General features: G+C 36.8%; 1 protein-coding gene across 1 annotated transcript in view; it reads right to left on the bottom strand.

Annotated features, from left to right (window-relative positions):
• The window catches only part of DPP4 (dipeptidyl peptidase 4), a gene marked incomplete at both ends in the record, with an annotated part of 39,925 nt that overhangs the window by 6,806 nt on the left and 15,226 nt on the right, over positions 1–17,893 (bottom strand). Inside the window, 13 exons of the mRNA XM_080346958.1 lie at positions 1,326–1,425; positions 3,460–3,514; positions 4,570–4,764; positions 5,933–6,002; positions 7,994–8,092; positions 8,489–8,536; positions 9,542–9,666; positions 10,130–10,183; positions 10,376–10,443; positions 10,549–10,653; positions 13,298–13,342; positions 13,490–13,625; positions 17,107–17,210. Of these exons, the coding sequence (XP_080203084.1) occupies positions 1,326–1,425; positions 3,460–3,514; positions 4,570–4,764; positions 5,933–6,002; positions 7,994–8,092; positions 8,489–8,536; positions 9,542–9,666; positions 10,130–10,183; positions 10,376–10,443; positions 10,549–10,653; positions 13,298–13,342; positions 13,490–13,625; positions 17,107–17,210 (1,204 nt within the window). The remainder of the gene's footprint in view (positions 1–1,325; positions 1,426–3,459; positions 3,515–4,569; positions 4,765–5,932; positions 6,003–7,993; positions 8,093–8,488; positions 8,537–9,541; positions 9,667–10,129; positions 10,184–10,375; positions 10,444–10,548; positions 10,654–13,297; positions 13,343–13,489; positions 13,626–17,106; positions 17,211–17,893) is intronic.

Raw genomic sequence — 17,893 nt, 5'->3', positions numbered from 1 at the left:
CTAAGAAAATTACTGAAAATCTTGCAGTAAATGACTAGCATTTGAGAAAAATCTTATCTGTATTATCTACGTATTTACTGCTAAACAAATCTATAACATGAAAATATAAGAGTGGATTAGGATTCAGCTTGGCTCTGTTATATTTAGTCAAAATTAAGTACCTCTGATTTTCGACTGATTTTTCAGCAAATTACTTTATTTTTTAAGGTTTACTGCTTTATTTTAAGCCATACAAATCAATGCTCTGTTGCCATATTCTAATGTCCATTTGACTCTTCTTCAGCATTATTGCACTGCCTTTTTTTTTTTAATGTTGAGTATGCATGCCTTTATGCCTTTATAACCCTTTCCTTTATCTAATCAAATAAAAGTGGAATTTTTAGGGATCCTGATCTTAATTTAAAAATATTTTCTGCCATATTGTAATAGTAACGTCCAAAATATTATGAAAACATCCCTGTATCCTCGGGGGACTATTGCTAATACCTGGCAGTATGATTTGATCTGTTGAATTAGCCAGAGCACATAATTGCTATTATACAGCTTCTGTGCTAAATGCAGAATGGTAAATTATGCTTATTTAGCAGAAGTTTGTCAGGGAAAGCTTTCCTTTGAATGTTTTTGGACAAATTCGAACCAGAAAAATGTCAAAATGTGGTCACATTGTACCAGTACTTATATAATGTTTTTAATCTGGGAGGAGGGCTTCTATAAACTGTATTTACAGCATCATGCAACTACAATCTTATGCACTATAAGCTTGAAGCACGTACAGACTTGTTCACTTGTTCAGGTTTTCCTCACATCAAGCTATTCTTAACATTAATTAGATTTATAAAATCAAAATTTTACACTCTAAAAGGAAAAAAGAAATTAAGGCAATTCAAATTCTATTCTGTTACTTTGAGAGAGTATATTACAATGCAAGTTCCATGTAAGCCTTACAGTTCATTCTTGTAAGTGAACCAGCATTTTGAAGAAGCAAAATCTAATAGCAATGAATTTCTGACACAATACTGGTCTCAGAACATGTGGCAGCTTTGAAAAGCAAACACAGACACATTACAGTAATAATACAAGTATTACAATAATTTAACCTTCAGCGAAGCTTAAAGAGATTACCTGGAATTGTGAATCTGGCTTTTTAAAATGGGAAATAAGATTTAGGGAATTGGTTTAATTCTGAAATGCAATACCCGTGAGTTCACAAAAACAGACCAAGTGGCATTTACATGGCATAAAGTTCTACACTATGAATCAACACTTTGCAGCATGTGCACTGCAAGACATATGGGAATCCTTGTAACGAGGAAGCCATCACATACCATAATACTGCCAACGTGACACGGGGGCAACCGCTATTCCACACTTGAACACGCCGCTTCCAGAGCCAAGCACCATGGAGGTCACATATCCCCCATAAGACTGAGAAGAAAACATTGCTGTTATTTTAGTCGGAAAGAAAAGGATGGGGCCCATCTGCTAAATGGTTCATCAGACGTTTATAGGCTCAACGTTTTTCATATTAATGAACTGAATTCTGAATTTGGGTCAGATCTCACCCAGCCTGCTCAGTGGGGGAAACAGGCACCAAACAGCGCGTGGCAGCTGTGGTGCTGATGAATGAGAACTCGCTGGGGAAAAGGGGTGCGAGTGCCACTGAACTGTGACTCAGCTGAGGATGACGGCGTTTGGTGGCACCGTGGGCAGCAGCGAAAGACAGGAAGCAAGACACTGCCGAACCACCGGGGCCCCTCTGCATGGGGGAGTGGGTGGAAGCAGAGCTCGGGCCCACGATGTGCCTGATGAGCAGTGCACCAGGGCATGTGAAAACTTACGGCTCCCTGCGAGCAGGTCTACAGCAGCTCACTTGCTAACTCTCCTCCAAAGTGTCAAGACTGACTGGGGAGCAAAGAATCTTCTGCTTAGTCTGTGGGAGGGACTGTGCAGTAACACACTCCTTACAATGCACAGAAAATCCACTTGCAAGTCTAGTCTGATACACAACAAGTAAATATCTGACACACTTGAGCATCCAGGCAGCAAGATACCTAAACAATATCAACGACCGCCCAAATGGCTGCCCTCACTATAGTTTGAAGGGGTTACATAGGAAAATGTGCCCACCCACATTCAAAGAGAAGAGCAATTTTTGGATCTCATTCCTGTTGTAAAACCAGATTACACGCAAATGGAACCGTATGTTAGTTCAAAGCCCTTAAACGTTTGATGCACCTTCAGTACTTGGGTTCTTCCAATGAGATCTGCAAAGTAACACATGTACTTATAAATACATGGGTTTAATTACTATGTTGCCTAACCTGGTAACAGTAAAGACATTTTACTGCCGAATCTATGGCAAAAAAAATTAACATATGCAGTGACAGGCTGACAATGAGACACTGACAGTCTGAAAATTCAAGAGATATAGAAAATGTTTGCCCACAGGTTCAGTATACACAGCCTAGTGTTCTTCAGCTATTCATCCAGAGGCTCATAAGGTGTAAGGGGGGAATGCATTAAGTTCTCTATTTCTGCAGAAAGAACTCCCTTCCACTAAAGTTAATATTACTACACTTGACTTCATACAACACAGAGATGTAGACCATCAGAAGAAAAGCTACTGAAGGCACCACGATCTTCATCTTGCCATCAAGCAATTTATTCACTGGTACCTGTCACCAGTAGTGATCAGATTTCAGCTAGCAACTTAATTCAAGACCGTGCATGCAATCCTGCATATACTTAATCAGAGTATGCTTAAACAGAGTACACAAGAATAGTCCCCCTGACACCAGGACAAGTCATATAGCAGCCCGGGACAGAGAAATGTTTGGAGTGAATCAAATAGTTATCACTAACACTGCATATGCACTTAGCCTTGCAGCTGAGGGCGTGTGTACATGCTATGGAACACTCCCCTCTACTGTCACAGGTTTTAAAGGCACATCAAAGTCACAGAAATCTGGCCTCCGGTTGGACGTAATGCTGAAATAAAATATAGCCAAGCACAACAATATAGCAGATTGAGATATTTTCAAGCTACTAGTAAAAACATAACAACCGTGCCACACAGCTGGTTCATATGTAATTTTATATCTTTTTAAAACAAATTAGAGCAATCCAACTAATATAAAAATACATCAGTAAATGCATACTTGGATTTTAAAAAAAAAATCTTGGTTCATCTTGTACACAGGAACTTGGCAGTAGCCCTTAAAATTGTTTTTAATCCATTTAGTAATCCTTATTTCTGTTTTGAAAGCTCCTGAACTCTTGCAAAGGGACAATATACATGGGCACTTATAAAACGTGCTTCAGTTCAGTTACTGGACTGTGCCATGACCCCAGAGATGCCTCCTTATTAAGCACCCCGGCACCTCACACACACAGCAGCACAAAAAATACTTGTTACATTTAAATAATAAGCCAGCCAAACTTAAATATTTGAGTACTTACCCAACCCCAAATAGCTATTCTGTCTTTATCAACAAAGCTCATTTCAGAAAATTTTCTAAAAGCAAACAGAATAATTAGATGTTTAATGGATCACATTGTACAGACATGCCTAGTTTTCCATCAAGTCTGCCTCTTTCTATTGTACAAACATTTCCCATGTCATCACAGTGACTGTATAGGAAAACATACAACACTTCAGGCACATGTATCTCTAAGAAATTCAGAAAAACATCTGCATATGTGAAAAAAAAAGAATGCTCTGTAAAAGCCCTTGAGCCACACTCACTGACATTTGTACTGTATTTGGATCGATTTCACCACTTGCCTTGCCTGGTTTTTCTTCATCAAAAAAACCCACACAAACAAACAGCAAAAAAAAAAAACCAACCACCACACAACAAAAACACCCCAACAACAACAAAACAAACACCCCCCTAAACAAACAAAAACACAACCAAAAAAAGAAAAGAGAAGCAACACTCAAATTGCCACAATAAAGGAAAGGACCTGTAAATCCAGTCAGGATTATTAAAAAAAAAAAACAAAAAACCCAAAAAACAAAAACCAACCAAAAACCCAAAAAGACTCTAAAATGCTATTTGTTTCAACTCCTTAACATTTTAAAATCCAAAAAAAAATACCCTTGGTAAGATCACTTTGTTGTGATTCTGAGGCATTCATACTGACATCACTTGGTTTAGGGAGATTCTACAAGCATAAACCAACTGATGAACACAAACTATGACATAATGGTTGAGGAAATCATGCAAATAACTCAGCCACAACAGAAACTCTCATAAAAAGCTTGGAGTAAAACTTCTAGCTCCAAGTTCCTTAGTCATATGCTCTTCTACCAATGTGACACTATCACCTCTATAAAACCAGAGGTATGGTAAATTTGTATTACAGAATTAACTTTTCTCTTTTTAAGCATAAAATGATGACCTGCCTATAAATGACACACTTCAGCATACAAAATTAATGTAGAATTTAATTACGTTTTTGACAGTAATTTCAAGATGACTATTCATAACCTTCACCTTTTTTTTCCCCTACACAATAAATAAGCACAAAAAAGGAGCAGTTGCTGACTACTTCACTGTAGCTCACCTGGCTGCTTCTATCTGGTCTTCCACTTCGTATGTTCCCAGTCTTCGGTTTATTGCATGCATAATCTCATCCCCTTGGTAGCCGCTTCCTCTGCCATCGAAGCTGGCCACAATGATCTGCTCGGTGCTTGCAAGGTATGTAGCCCAGTTGATCCGGAAGATGTAATCTACTTTCTGACTACAGGGTCCTGCATAGCTGGGAGAAAAGTGCCACAGAATTCAGGCATTTACTCTTCATGTATTCTCAAGAATTTGAAATACAAGTATTGATGCCTATTTCCAGCCACTAAAGAAAAGTAAAGTTTTACGTAAAACTGAGCAAACAAGAACAACATCACTCACTGACTCCAAACTGCTGCTTTGCCTGGACACTAAAAGCAATATGCTTTGTAAAATGCCAGCTGTTAATCAAGAGCGCAGACTGGAATTTATTTGTTTTATTGCTTTCTGCTCTAATAAGAAACTTTAAGTGGCTTATCAGAAATGCAAACCAAATTTTTTTTTTGTGCTGGCATATGTAGTCATCTGAGTTTCAAATCGATGTTCTTTTAACTATTTCATCCCATTTACCCATTATTTATTTTAGAGTCTGAAATAAAAAAATAGCCTTCATTTAGGAAAATGAAAAAGGTATTTTTCTGCATTTTTAGTGTCTCAGTGTTCCCTGTAGTCGAAACAATTTCTTATGAAGGCTGAGGAACAGCAAGCAGAACTGTAATTATAACTTTTTATTTTAAAATACTTGGAAGCAATTGAGCACTATGAAATCACACTCAGTGAGTGCCTGAATGGTAAAATTCTGTTTGCAGTGCACTTCTCTAGTCACTGTTCAACACAGTAAGAAATGGAAGAGTGGCTCTTATCACTCTATAACCCAGTTTTCAAAGCAAAGAAAAAACGACTAGGAATTCTCTATATCAAGCTTTGTTTCTATACGCTATGGATCCTGACACTTCCAAAGGAATTTCTAATATCAGGATCACCATGAAGCAGAGGTGATCCTGACAAAGGCCCAGGTAAGTCAATAAAAATAGAATCAAAGCCAAAATAAGTCTTAAGAAGTACAGAACACTGACTGCTCATTAAAACATTCAACAGGCATACTAAAGAGTATGACAGTACTATCAAATTACATTATATAAGGACGTATCTAACAGTTAACCATCAGTTAAGCATTACATCATTTTATATACAGGAATCTATCATTAATTGGGATACATCTAATTTTCTTATTCCATCTTAAAACTACTTCAAGAAGTAATTAGAAAACATGACAGTTATGTGTTTCCTGATCTTATTAAGAGCATTTGAAGTAGATGAAAGTGATTATTAACACAACATTGCCATGTAACTTGAAGACTCACACATCAAGGAGCAGAGGGTACTTCTTTGATGAATCGAAATGGGGAGGCAATATCATTTGATACCATAGGTCTAAAAGTGAAAAGAGTTCAACTTAGGTCAGTTTTCCAGTGAAATAATTGCAATTAATACAAGAGCACATTTGAATCACCCCCTAAAAATAAAGAAGTAGTTTCACCTGAACTGTCCTAATATATACAGGTAAAAGTTCCCAGCTAATTTGATTTTTTTTTTCTAATCCTCTAGAGCTAAGTTAGCAGAAAGTCTGGAACTGGAATGCCTATAGTGATTACAATACTTGCCATGCTTTCTTGCAACATTACATTATAAGCTTACATGTAAGACTTCATGAGTCTCTACAGTGCTAAATCTAACACTAGCGCAAAAATGTTTCTCTACTCAAATTTCTCCCCCAACACTAAAAAGAAATTTTAAATATTTTGAACCTGCCATATAGGCTTTGCATGGCAGTTTGTAAAGAACCCCAGAAACATATGCAAATATCTATTATTTCTCAAGCAACATTGAATACAGTTCCATCCACGTCACTCCTTCCACCCAAGCTGGCTGAGAGCTGAACATTTTAAACGCACACCATGTAAGTTTTGCAAACCGATTATCTTGACTGTTCACTCATGAGCTTCAAAAGACCTGATGCTGCAAAGGAAGCATGAGGCAATGCTGATGGACTGCACTGCAGTAACAGCCAGAGTGCAAGTCTTACAGAAATTTGTCCAGGTATGAACATGCAAGACATTCAAACACTGAGAAAATTAACAATCTAAATTGAACACATGAAAATTCTAGTTTTAATTTTTTTGCATTATCTGTGCACTCCATGGTCACACGAGCAGATTTCTTCTTTGATAACATACATAGAATTGTGACCCATCTTGGAACTTGAAGCAGGGCTACATAAAGGGATTTATTTCTCGTATTTGTGACATTAAAAATAGATTCCCCTTACCCAAAAGCTTTTACCCTGAAGAGATGAAGGTGTAAGAACAAAGAGGAATAAAAAGATGAATATACAACTGATAGCATGAAGAACATCTTTAAACCTCCTCTTTTCTGGAAGATTTCATCTTTAGCCCTAGTAAAAATGTGACAGAAATAAGACAGAAAACACAAAGATAAAGAGAGTTATTATATAAATAAGGTAAGAGTGGAAGGAGGGAGGCATCAAAAAGATCAGTTAACAATGACTGACAGAACTCAATACAGTTTGTAAAATAAAATTCAGTTAAGAATATTCATTCATTTTATGAAGAGGAAGTTTGTAATGAAGAGAAAAGCAGGTAGCAAAGGCTGGAGCAAGAACAGTTTAGATGAGTACCAGGCTGACCACAGCCAGTCTATCTGATGTTCCATGCCAAGAAGGCCTCTGTACCCAGATGTGCAAATTCAGAGCAGCACCACTAGCCAAGAGGTTTAGGTAGTCTTGGAGCGTGAACGTACTTTTAAGAATGTGACTATTCCATCAAAACACTCCCTTACACAAAGCCAAAGGTGATCTTGTCAAAAGGTAGCTTCAATGATTTCACAAGCTTTTCCATTTAGATTGTGTCCATATTTTGATAATTACTGAACAATCACTCCACTGTCCCAATCTACTAACACCAACAAAAAGTACTTGTATCTGTAAATTAAAACCTACTTGAATTTATTATTTAATTTAAATTCAACAATGCTTATGAGCTTTGTGCCCCACCCCCAATTTATCTTATTTATTTATTTAACATGGTGTTAGGGACTTCTGTTTTTCAGGTAATTATCAAGGAAAAACTGAGTTAAGCCACTTCATTGTGAAAGCATCAAGATACCACACTTTGGAAAAAGCGCATTTTAGGTAAGAATATTTTGAGATTTCAGGAATAAACAGAATGTTTGTCGATGTAAAAAAAAAAATAAAAATAAAATAAAATATCTTGTCTTGCTTCTAAGTGCTGAATAACTGCAATAAACCCAACTACACCCAACTTTTCTGTCACGTTTTTCAGCACAAGACCTTGAAGCACTTGGTAAAAAGGGGAGAGAAAGGTAAAACATGTTTTTGAACTTACCATATTTACCAATAGTAATGGAGCCAAATTTTTTTGAAGGCATCTGAATATCTTTCAATGAATTTTCCAGTTCAGTGTTATTTTCTAAGTATCTGAGGACTAAATAACAGAGTTAGAGTCAAAGATTACATACATTATTTTCAAATGCATTACTCTTTAATGATGAACAATTCAATCTGAGTTTCCACATTTTTAATCTAAATACAATTTCAGAAAAACTGTACAATTATCCAGAAAATAAGTCAGACATTCTAATTGGTTTTTTTTTAGGACAATGTAAAATAATGTTAAATAAACTATGAATAAAGGTATGCCAAGCTATATAATTTATTCTTCTGGTTAACTACTAATTAGAAAAGCAATTATCTGAAATTAAACTTTCTCTTTATAACTGACATTTTCATTATTATACTCAGCAATGAGAACAAAATTTAAAGAAATTTGCAGTGCAATTTTCTGGCTCAACACAAATTAAATTTTAAGACAATCCTGTACCTTGGTCATCACTGCTTCTGTGCAGAGTAGATACAGGCAGGCCAGGACCTGTTAACAGAGCACGAAACCTTCATTTTTGCACGCTGTCTCAAAATACAACCCCCAAAGTAATTGGAAGTGAGTGACTCATAGAAGCTCAAAACTCATTTCCGTCTAGTTTGCACAAGCCGGATTTTAAGTTGGTAGGGCCCAAACTCAAGTCACAGGATCCCGTAAAATATTCAGACTGCCCTGCAGGCAAACCACATGATTGAGAGGTACTGAAGAATTAAACTTCCACTCTTCAGCAAATTCTACGTGTTGACTGTGGACCATGGTTTGGAAATTGGTAAGCCTTGTCACACAGACCACAGCAGCCTTCTTCAACCAACCATTTTTATGACCTAACAGAACAATTCCCTGTCTTCTCTCTGTATGTCCTTCTAGCCCATAGATCAAGTAAGATCTTGGCATCTTAGAAGACAACATACATTTCAATTTAAGGGAAATCTTAGAGAAGATTTTATCTTTTCCATTCTCTGATTAATTTATGCCTTGTACTATCTAGCACAAGCACTTATAGGTCAGAGACAGACTACAGTCCCACTGCATAACTGATGTTAATTTGAGATATATATATATAGATATAGATATATATATACATATATATATTTTTTTTTTTTTTTAACAGCACTACCTACCTTAATCTTATTTCTACACATAGAGCACTTCTCTTGACCCAACCGACTACTTGTCTTGCTCCCTGAGCCTCCAAATTACAATTCTTCTATAGACAGAGCTCCCCGTGCAGCTCTTGAGGAGATGTACAGCAGACGGGAATGTTTTGCACCTCTTTTGGGTCCACCAACAGAACCATCAAATTTCATCCTGTAATTTTTGTCAGGGTGCTTTTAAGCCTAGGAGGGAACATATTCTTTCCACTGCCAATGCATTTATCAAACTATATCACCACACATTGTTATGCAGTGCATATCAAGATCTTGATGAAATGAACTTCCCCACCCAACTAATCAGTGAGTCATGTTTATGTCAGTTAATTCCAGATATACTCACCATGACAATGTAGCTGATAATACTGTGAGTCTTTGCTGAAGGACACAGAATAATACTGGCATCTTTCTTGATTCAGATCACAGCTAACACATTTAGTAGATTTTGGACTGTTTTCCAAGAGCACTCTGCAACGTAGATGAGCTTCATTTCAGAGATGAAAGACTTTTTTTTTTTTACACTATGCTAAACAAATGTATGCTTTTCAATAAGACGACCAAATGATATATGATAAAATTCAGGAGTAAAGTCCCTATTGATTTAAAAAGTAGAGAAAGCAGACTTTAAACTTTTGAGTTCAATTAATACTGGAATTACAGTCATAGCAAAAAAACCCACAGATGTTTTCTTTAGGGGTTTGCTGCTACAAGATTGGTTGTTTTTTGTCACAATTTCCCTTTATTAACTAAATTTACAGAAAATTATTTTAGCTTTTTTAACAGTTTATACTCCTACATAGATTTTAATTAAATATCTTACATAGAATCCCACATTAGACTATAAACATCCTAATCTTTTTATTTTGCAATGCTTTTTTTTAACATTTCCTCTTCATTATTTCACTCATATGGCATAAAAAAAAAATCTTACTTATAAAGATTTCTTCCTCCTGGCATGCCACCGTTTTCATTACTAATGTAGTATCTATAAAAGCAAAACATACTGGTTTTGGTAAAGTGTTTACAGTATCTTACAATATTAAAAGGATTCTCTTACATGTTTAGATCAGATTTTGAATGAATTAAATGACACCACCTTCTTCTTCTTCCCTGCTTGCTTAAGGCAACTGTTACAAGCCCTCCCGATAGGAATCAATATCTTAATTACAATACTTACAAAGAGTTATTGGTGACAGCTTCTATGCTGATTACTTCCCATTCTCCTTCAGTGATAGGTACTGGAGCCTGGAGGCGGAGGAAAAAAGGAAGGCAAAAAAGTAGAATGTGAAATTCCTCAACTACCAGGAGAAACGCAGGTTAGCAGGGACTGTCCTACACCTCATTACTTACCTGTGAGCTATTTATGTAATGGATGTGCTTGTAACCAAACGTATTGCTGATGACTCTGTAGTAGGTAGTGTTGTCAGGTGCAAAGTGAGGGTCAGATGGCTGAAACTTGAACACAAGAGAGAAATGTCTATTAAAGCAAATAACAAAACTCCAAACCTAAAATGATAAGTATTGGAACTTCTGTTTAGACATATCAAAACCTAAATTTAAAACAATCCATCACTGAACATACTGTAAAGTTTTGCCTGCTGACTTAATAGGTAGAACCTATAGCCACTACCCTACAAATAAAGACACTTAAAATATTTTCTTGCTCTTTAAGCAGCAGAGCTTTTTGTGTATCCTCCCTGGAAGTGACTGATGTCACCCTCCGCCACCCTCCCTGAATTTGAAATCCTATAGGTCTTCCTAGTTTCCTACCATTTTAGGAAAAAATATGTGCATCTGCTTTTAAAGTCACTGCTTTATTCTGTCCAATACCAACATGCAGCTGTAACCACTGCATTACACTGTAACCAGTGTAAACATTGCTAATACATGTCTTCCCATTTAAAACATGTATTTGTAAACAAATTCTTTCAACTCTTATCTTTTTAGCTTGACAGCGAAAAATGTCTGCCTTTATTCACAGAAAATAAGCTGCTTTCCAAGAGGAAATTTTGCTACTAAGTAGGTGATTATAGAATGCCAGAGAACCCAAACCAGGATAATATTTTCATGAAAGAACTATCCATTTATCTATTGAGAGTTATGGAAATTAATGGATTCCTTCTACTGACTTTTGATGCGCTCCACGTGGTACAGAGAAAAACAGAGGAATGAAACGGAGCAAAACGAAATAAAAGTTATTTCTGTGACGCCTGCCAAAAACATCTAAATCTCCATTAAACAATTGACACAACACAATTACCTCTGAAATATTATACCCATTTTTGAAATGGAAAGTGAAACAGAAAGATGTACTGACTCACCTCTGGTCACTCAGTAAGCAATGACAGAACTTGAGTCTCCCTAACCCATGTGCTCCCGATATTCTTTCCTTCTTCCCTACCAATATTTTTGAAAAAAATAACCTGGCAAATACCTTCTTAGCTTCCCCCTTATCGCAGTCTTGCTTTTTTGAAGTGTTTCCTTGAACTCAACTGGCAAGTTCTAACTCAGCTCATGACCTGGAAGCCTTACGCAGTAACACATGCTGTTCTGAGCATTCTTAGATTAAGTATAATTTCATCTCTGTTCTTGAAAAACAAAACCAAACCAACCCAACACCACTATTGATATATACAAAAAGAGAAGTATATGCCTATATTTTACACACATATGTAATTTACATAAGTTTGTAAATGCACTTACATGAACTGTATATACATAGATGTGTGTGTATACATATATATCATATATAAAAAATATCCCTTATCAGTCAAGTGCCATTTTATCATCCCTAAGTAGATAAGAATGTAAGGAATAAATATATATTTCCTATCCCCTCTTCAATCCTCCCTAATTTCCACTCCTTTCTCAAAGCCAAGAATTAAACAGTGAGATTCTCTTTTTCTTCCAACAGCTCCTAAGATGTGGGTTGTCTCTTTAAAAGAAACAAAAAACCAACAACCTAGTTTAATGGCACAGACTCACATTTTGCCCTCTCATTTTGCACAACTGTTTACAAAGTCTGCAGTTTGATCATCACATTGTCTAATTGTGAAGCCTTTGCTGCAGAGAAGCAAAATGTGTCAGCGTTAAGGCCTTCCTTTCCATATCAAATTTGACAGCAGGTGGGTTGATCTCTCATCTTCATACTGCGGATGATTTCATCCCTGCTGTTGCCTCCCTCTTTGCATTTCTTTAAACTTTCATTTTTTACTTCAGAAGTGAATTAGTGACTAAAGCATAACCAGTGTGTGGAAAATGCGGGAGTGGAAAGTGTACTCTGTGTTCTCATCAAAAACTCTGAAACTCATTTCTCCCTCCAAGTCTGAACTTTGCATCTCTGCTTCACTTCCCCCAGATCTTCTGTGTAGTTCATTAGGTGCCTACTCTCTATCATATACAAAAGGGCTGAGAGGCAGCTTGGAAAGCATCATCCAGACAGTAATGGTTGGTTTGGCAGAAGTCTATGAAAATGTTAATCTGGTCAGTTACATGCATCTTGTCCCTAGTTGTCTCCAATGGACATTTTGGGTGGGGGAAAAATAAAAACATTTTTAAAACTCCAAGGAGAACCTGAAATACTAAAAATGACTTTTGTCCTCTATGGTTTTTCTCCCATACAATTCAAAGGTCATGGGACACATTTCTTAATAGATTTTATCCCCTAGATCATTCTGGAGGTGGTAGGAATAGCTGACAACTCCCTTAGAACAGAGGCAATTCTGAATCCCATGGTTCCCCACCTATTGCTACCAAACCAGTAGGTCAAAATTAAAAAGGGGGCTGGAAGGAGCACTCTGGTTTTTGCAAGCTGAACACAATGCACGGGTCACAGCAGACGCAGTCACAGCCCCAGCCCACGCTGCACCATCAGCCTGCCCTGGAGTCCAGAAACACACACCCACAACAGCTCAAAACCACCAGCAGGGTGGCACAGCAGCTCCACTGGAGACCACTTGTTCCTGTACATGTTTAATGTGAAAAACGAATGGGTCAGACCTGCACAAAAGAGGCAGTGTGACTGGCAAGAGGCTCATGTGAAATTGTCTTAATTATCAGTGTTACTTAGCATGTGGCAGTTTAGAAATTGAACACTCACTCTGCCAATCCAGCCAGTTGTACTTTCTTCGGTATGTTGTTTTTCCTAAGAAAGAAAAAACAAACAATCCCACAACAATTATGTTTATTTTACATCAGGCTATGTTTCTACAAAGATAAACACGCAGAGATACTCTACTGCTTCCTAGTCTCATTTATGAAACATTGCAGCTCCCCGCCTCATTTTTCTTACCTGTGGACACAACCAATTTTGAGTAGCATTTTCAAAGTCACAGATTGTGAGGACTGAAAAATTCTGAATTCTTCTCAGCCACTGCAGACAGATCCTTTCATCTGTCACCCATGTTACAACACTCAAATAATGATCCCTGAAAAAAGCAATAACATTAGATATTTAAAATCCTCTCTGTAATATTATACTATACAACAGCATTCAGCAATTAACTGAACGAGACTCATCTGGCTATTTCAATTTCAATTTACTCTTCAACAACAAACAGTGATGCAAACCTAATTGTGCCATATTTTTGCAATTGTTCTTGCTGCTAGTAGATGCCTTGGTTATATTCATTCATACAGTAAAGAATTAGATAGTTTGTACATACTGACTTCCAGAAAGACTGCAATAAAATTCTGAAAGCCAAATCACTATCCTCTAATACATAAAATAATAGCTACTCCAGACTGCTCATAAATCTTGTATTACGTGCATCTACAGAAAATTGTTCTGAATATTAAGTTGTATGTGCCTTATATTTTGGAATTTTATCCTCAGCTGCATGGAACTGGTTGCTTGTATGCACTGAGTGATACATGTTTGTTCAATTTAGTATCTATTTCCATTAGTTATAATAGAAGGAGTGATGAGCGATCATACCAAGAACAGGTATTATAGTATTTGAATTTTTTTGCTTTCATCTTCAAAATACCAACTAGTGGACATGAAGAATTGGAGTATCTGAAAAAAATATCATTTTCATGAATATTCCTGGATATTAATTTTAAAAAGGCACCACACAAAATTTAGTGGTTTTGTTTACCATTACAATCTGTTGAGATGTACTTATCTTCTTACTTTAGATCTTTCCTATCTCCTAGAAGCCTTACGAACTAAAATATAACAACCCTCCCCTCCAAGGCAAGTATGCATTTTAACTGGAATTTGCACATTTGACTTAGTTCCAAGTTCATGTTCCCTTTTTCCCGTATTTAGTTAACAAAAAAAGTGTGGGAAGTTTTGTGATGAGAATGAATACTTTGTGATCACTGGGGGGTGGGGAGACAGAAAAAAAGAAAAAGAAAACACTACAATGAGTGTGGATGGATTAAAAATATATGCCAACTGATTACTGACCACTTTCAGGTTTATTTCTAGACTGCAGTTTAAAATTCATATTTAAAAAAGGACTATTTCCACATTCATACTTGAATGGGAAGCTGGTAGGTCATTAATGGCTACTGTCACTGGCTTCAAGCAGTATCTTTTAGACCACTAATATTACAAAAGCACTCTGCAGGAGCTTCTTTGGAAAAAAAAAAACAATGAAACTGCCATTCTTCATGTACCTGTAATAGTAGTTTCCCTTGTTTTGTAAAAGGGGAATTAGCCCCAAAATTTTTGTTCCTTCAAAGTGAGAGAAGTTAACAATACTGGAGACTATAAATCACCATGAAACAACACAGACAGTAAAATAAAAAACCAAAATATTATTTATTATGCTATTTTTATAACATAATAAATATTTTATTATTATTATAGAGACTGGGAATACACATCAGTTTTCAACAACTCATGAAATGTTAACTAAGCTGCAATTAACTCAGGTATAGAGTACAGTAGTTTTGCACTGCCCTTCTGCATTTGCTGCTGAGAAATGATATTCCTGCAATCACCATTCAGAGCTCTCTACTTGGCAGAGAACTTAATTTTAGGATGGACCATTTCAGACAAGCAGCATCCATTGCCTTCATCCTCCTGTTAGCCAGCTGGAGCCCCCTGGACCCACGATGCTAGAAGTGGTATTCAAACACTGTATGGATCTCATGTTGCTCACTTGTGCAAGAAGTGTCAGGTTCCACCTACCATCTTAGGTGGTAAAGCACTGCCATGCCAGATTTTGGCGGCTTTCATTGACAAATAATATAACTTTCCCTCTGAAACAGAAGTGTGCTGTGTCCTCTTCAAATGTGGGGGTACAACTGCTGCACATAAAACAATATGCAGCAGGCAACAATTTGCAGGGGCACTGCTCCTCAAAATTGCCATCCAGGTGAGTGGGGTGAGGTTAGTTGAGAACTTACTTCTAATCAGGAGGAAGTAAAAATATAATTTCCACCACAAAAAAGATAACCCTTCCTGTCATATAGCAGTATGAACATACATACGGTGGAAATATTCATTACTTTATGCCTCCAGGAGCAAAACTGCCTGACAGTAACATTGCATATCACTTGCATTTTCCTGCTCTTGCAAAATTCCCCAAGACTTGTTCTGGTCACCTCAATGTCTGCAAGATGCACATGCTGAGGCTTAACCACTATTTGGATTGGCCATTGGGAGAAGAGTAAGTTTTGATCCTTGTACTCATAATTCAAGACTTGATTTATCTTTGTATTAATCCTGATTTACAGAGGGTTACATTCATTTAAAAATGGATTAAGTCCATATAACTCAAGCCTGCGTCAGCCAGAGGGACACAAGGCTGGAAGTCAGACCACGGTTATTCTCCCCAGGTCACACAGCAGCGTTATTCAGCTTTCATTAAGTGTTAACAAAGCATGAAACCTAACACTTAAGACAGCAGAGATCTTGACCAAAACATAAAAGGCTCATTATATCAAGTCACCAAAATTCTGGAGAAAATCAGCACACAACATCTGGCTACTGCAGTGTTACTGTAGAGAAGGAAAATAGAACAACATCTTCATAAAAACTTGCATATCTCTGTTAACACAGGGATGTTAGTAACACCATGATGAGGACAAACACAGTAACACTGGTATTTCAGTTATTGTTTTTAGGCCACCACGTAATAAATTCTAGGTTCAAACGTGAGCTAACAGACCTCTTTTGGTTGTGGTGGGTTTTTTTGTTTTTGTTTTTTTCCCTGAAGTTTATCGGTATAACCTGTGCTTCCGCATCCATCATGCTTTAAAGTGCAAACCTCTAAAAATTTCCACAACACTGTTAAAAGGAAAAAACATAATCCAAAATCCTCAAAATCTGGGATACCAAATCATGTGTGCATGCATCTTAACTCAATTTAGCTGCTCTTCACAAAATACATTTATATCATGTTGTACATTTCCATTGACATTTTGAGAAATACAATTTTCCATTCACTGTGAGAGGTGCTGATTTTCACCATGGTTCCAAAGAAAACAAACACTTTAAGTATAAATCTGAAGGCAACCAGGATACCTTGCCTCAGCAAGGAGTCTGCTTGCAATGAAATCACATCTTCATTTACCATTAAGGTTTTGTTTTGTTTGTGTGGGTTTTTTTTTTCTTTCCCCAGTGAACTGGAATACATATTATAATTTGATTATACCAAAACTTGCTCATATTAAAGTTGTACTGTGAAATGACTTCACCGTAGTTAGACTCCACTGAATGTGATGAGCCAAGAACTTGTCACATTCTGAATATAACATACATGGAATATGCCATCTATATATAATCACTAGGAGGATAATCTCTGTGCAGATTTTCTCTGATAAATCTTGTTGCTACCAGAGCCATCTAACTGGGAAAAACTGCTATATTCACTGACTATAGTGTGGTCACACATAAAAGCTCCTCCTCTCCCACCAAAAGAAACAAGCAAATATTTAACCAAAATTTCTTACCTTGATTTTATTTCTGCAGGTGGAGAAATTTCGGCAGAGTGGAAACTAGGAAGTGATCTGGTATCCACAACAAAGAATCGCACAGTTGGATTTGTAGCTCCAGCCTAAAAATAACATTTTTTTAATTGTACTTTTGAAGACAGAATATTCTTGGTAGAATAAATGTTTGAAACTATAGACATAGAAATTACTACAGACAGTCAGGAAGAACCAGCCAACTTCAGACATATGAAAAGACAAGTTCCTAAAGGCAGTTCTTAAGACTGATACCTAACTTACCCTTTGTATTCTTTTAATATGAAAGTGTTAGTTATGCTTTTCTAGATAAGAAAGACTACTGCATTTGGAAATGTTCATAATTACATAGCAGTATTTGGCCACATGCTACATACAGTATGTAACTCAATTAAATTCATTACTAACAGACAGAAAATTACTTCTTCATGGAAACTGATACCTTACATTAAGTGACCATATAATAGCTGTCTATACCACAATCAAATCTGTGACTGCAGCATGTACCTCACTATTTTTAATGTAGTGCTACTGACAGCAATACAACTGTGGGGGACGGGGAGCTTGTTCTCCAGAAGTTAACTAGCCAAGTCCATATCATAACGGTTAGGTAGCTGACCCATCTCCAGAAGTCAGCGATATTCCAAACAAAAGGGGTTTGTCATAAAAGGCCCAATTTAAATTAGCAGTTCATTCCACACCTACATCTTTGAGCATGTGGCACACCCAGGGCAGAGCACCTGCAACTGCCTGAGAGCACCCTGGTCACCAT

The sequence above is a fragment of the Nesoenas mayeri genome (assembly GCF_963082525.1).
Source record: "Nesoenas mayeri genome assembly, chromosome: 6".
NCBI classification, from domain to species: Eukaryota; Metazoa; Chordata; class Aves; order Columbiformes; family Columbidae; genus Nesoenas; species Nesoenas mayeri.
The sequence above is the reverse complement of the archived record's forward strand: the minus strand, read 5'-3'. Positions and strand labels throughout refer to the sequence as shown.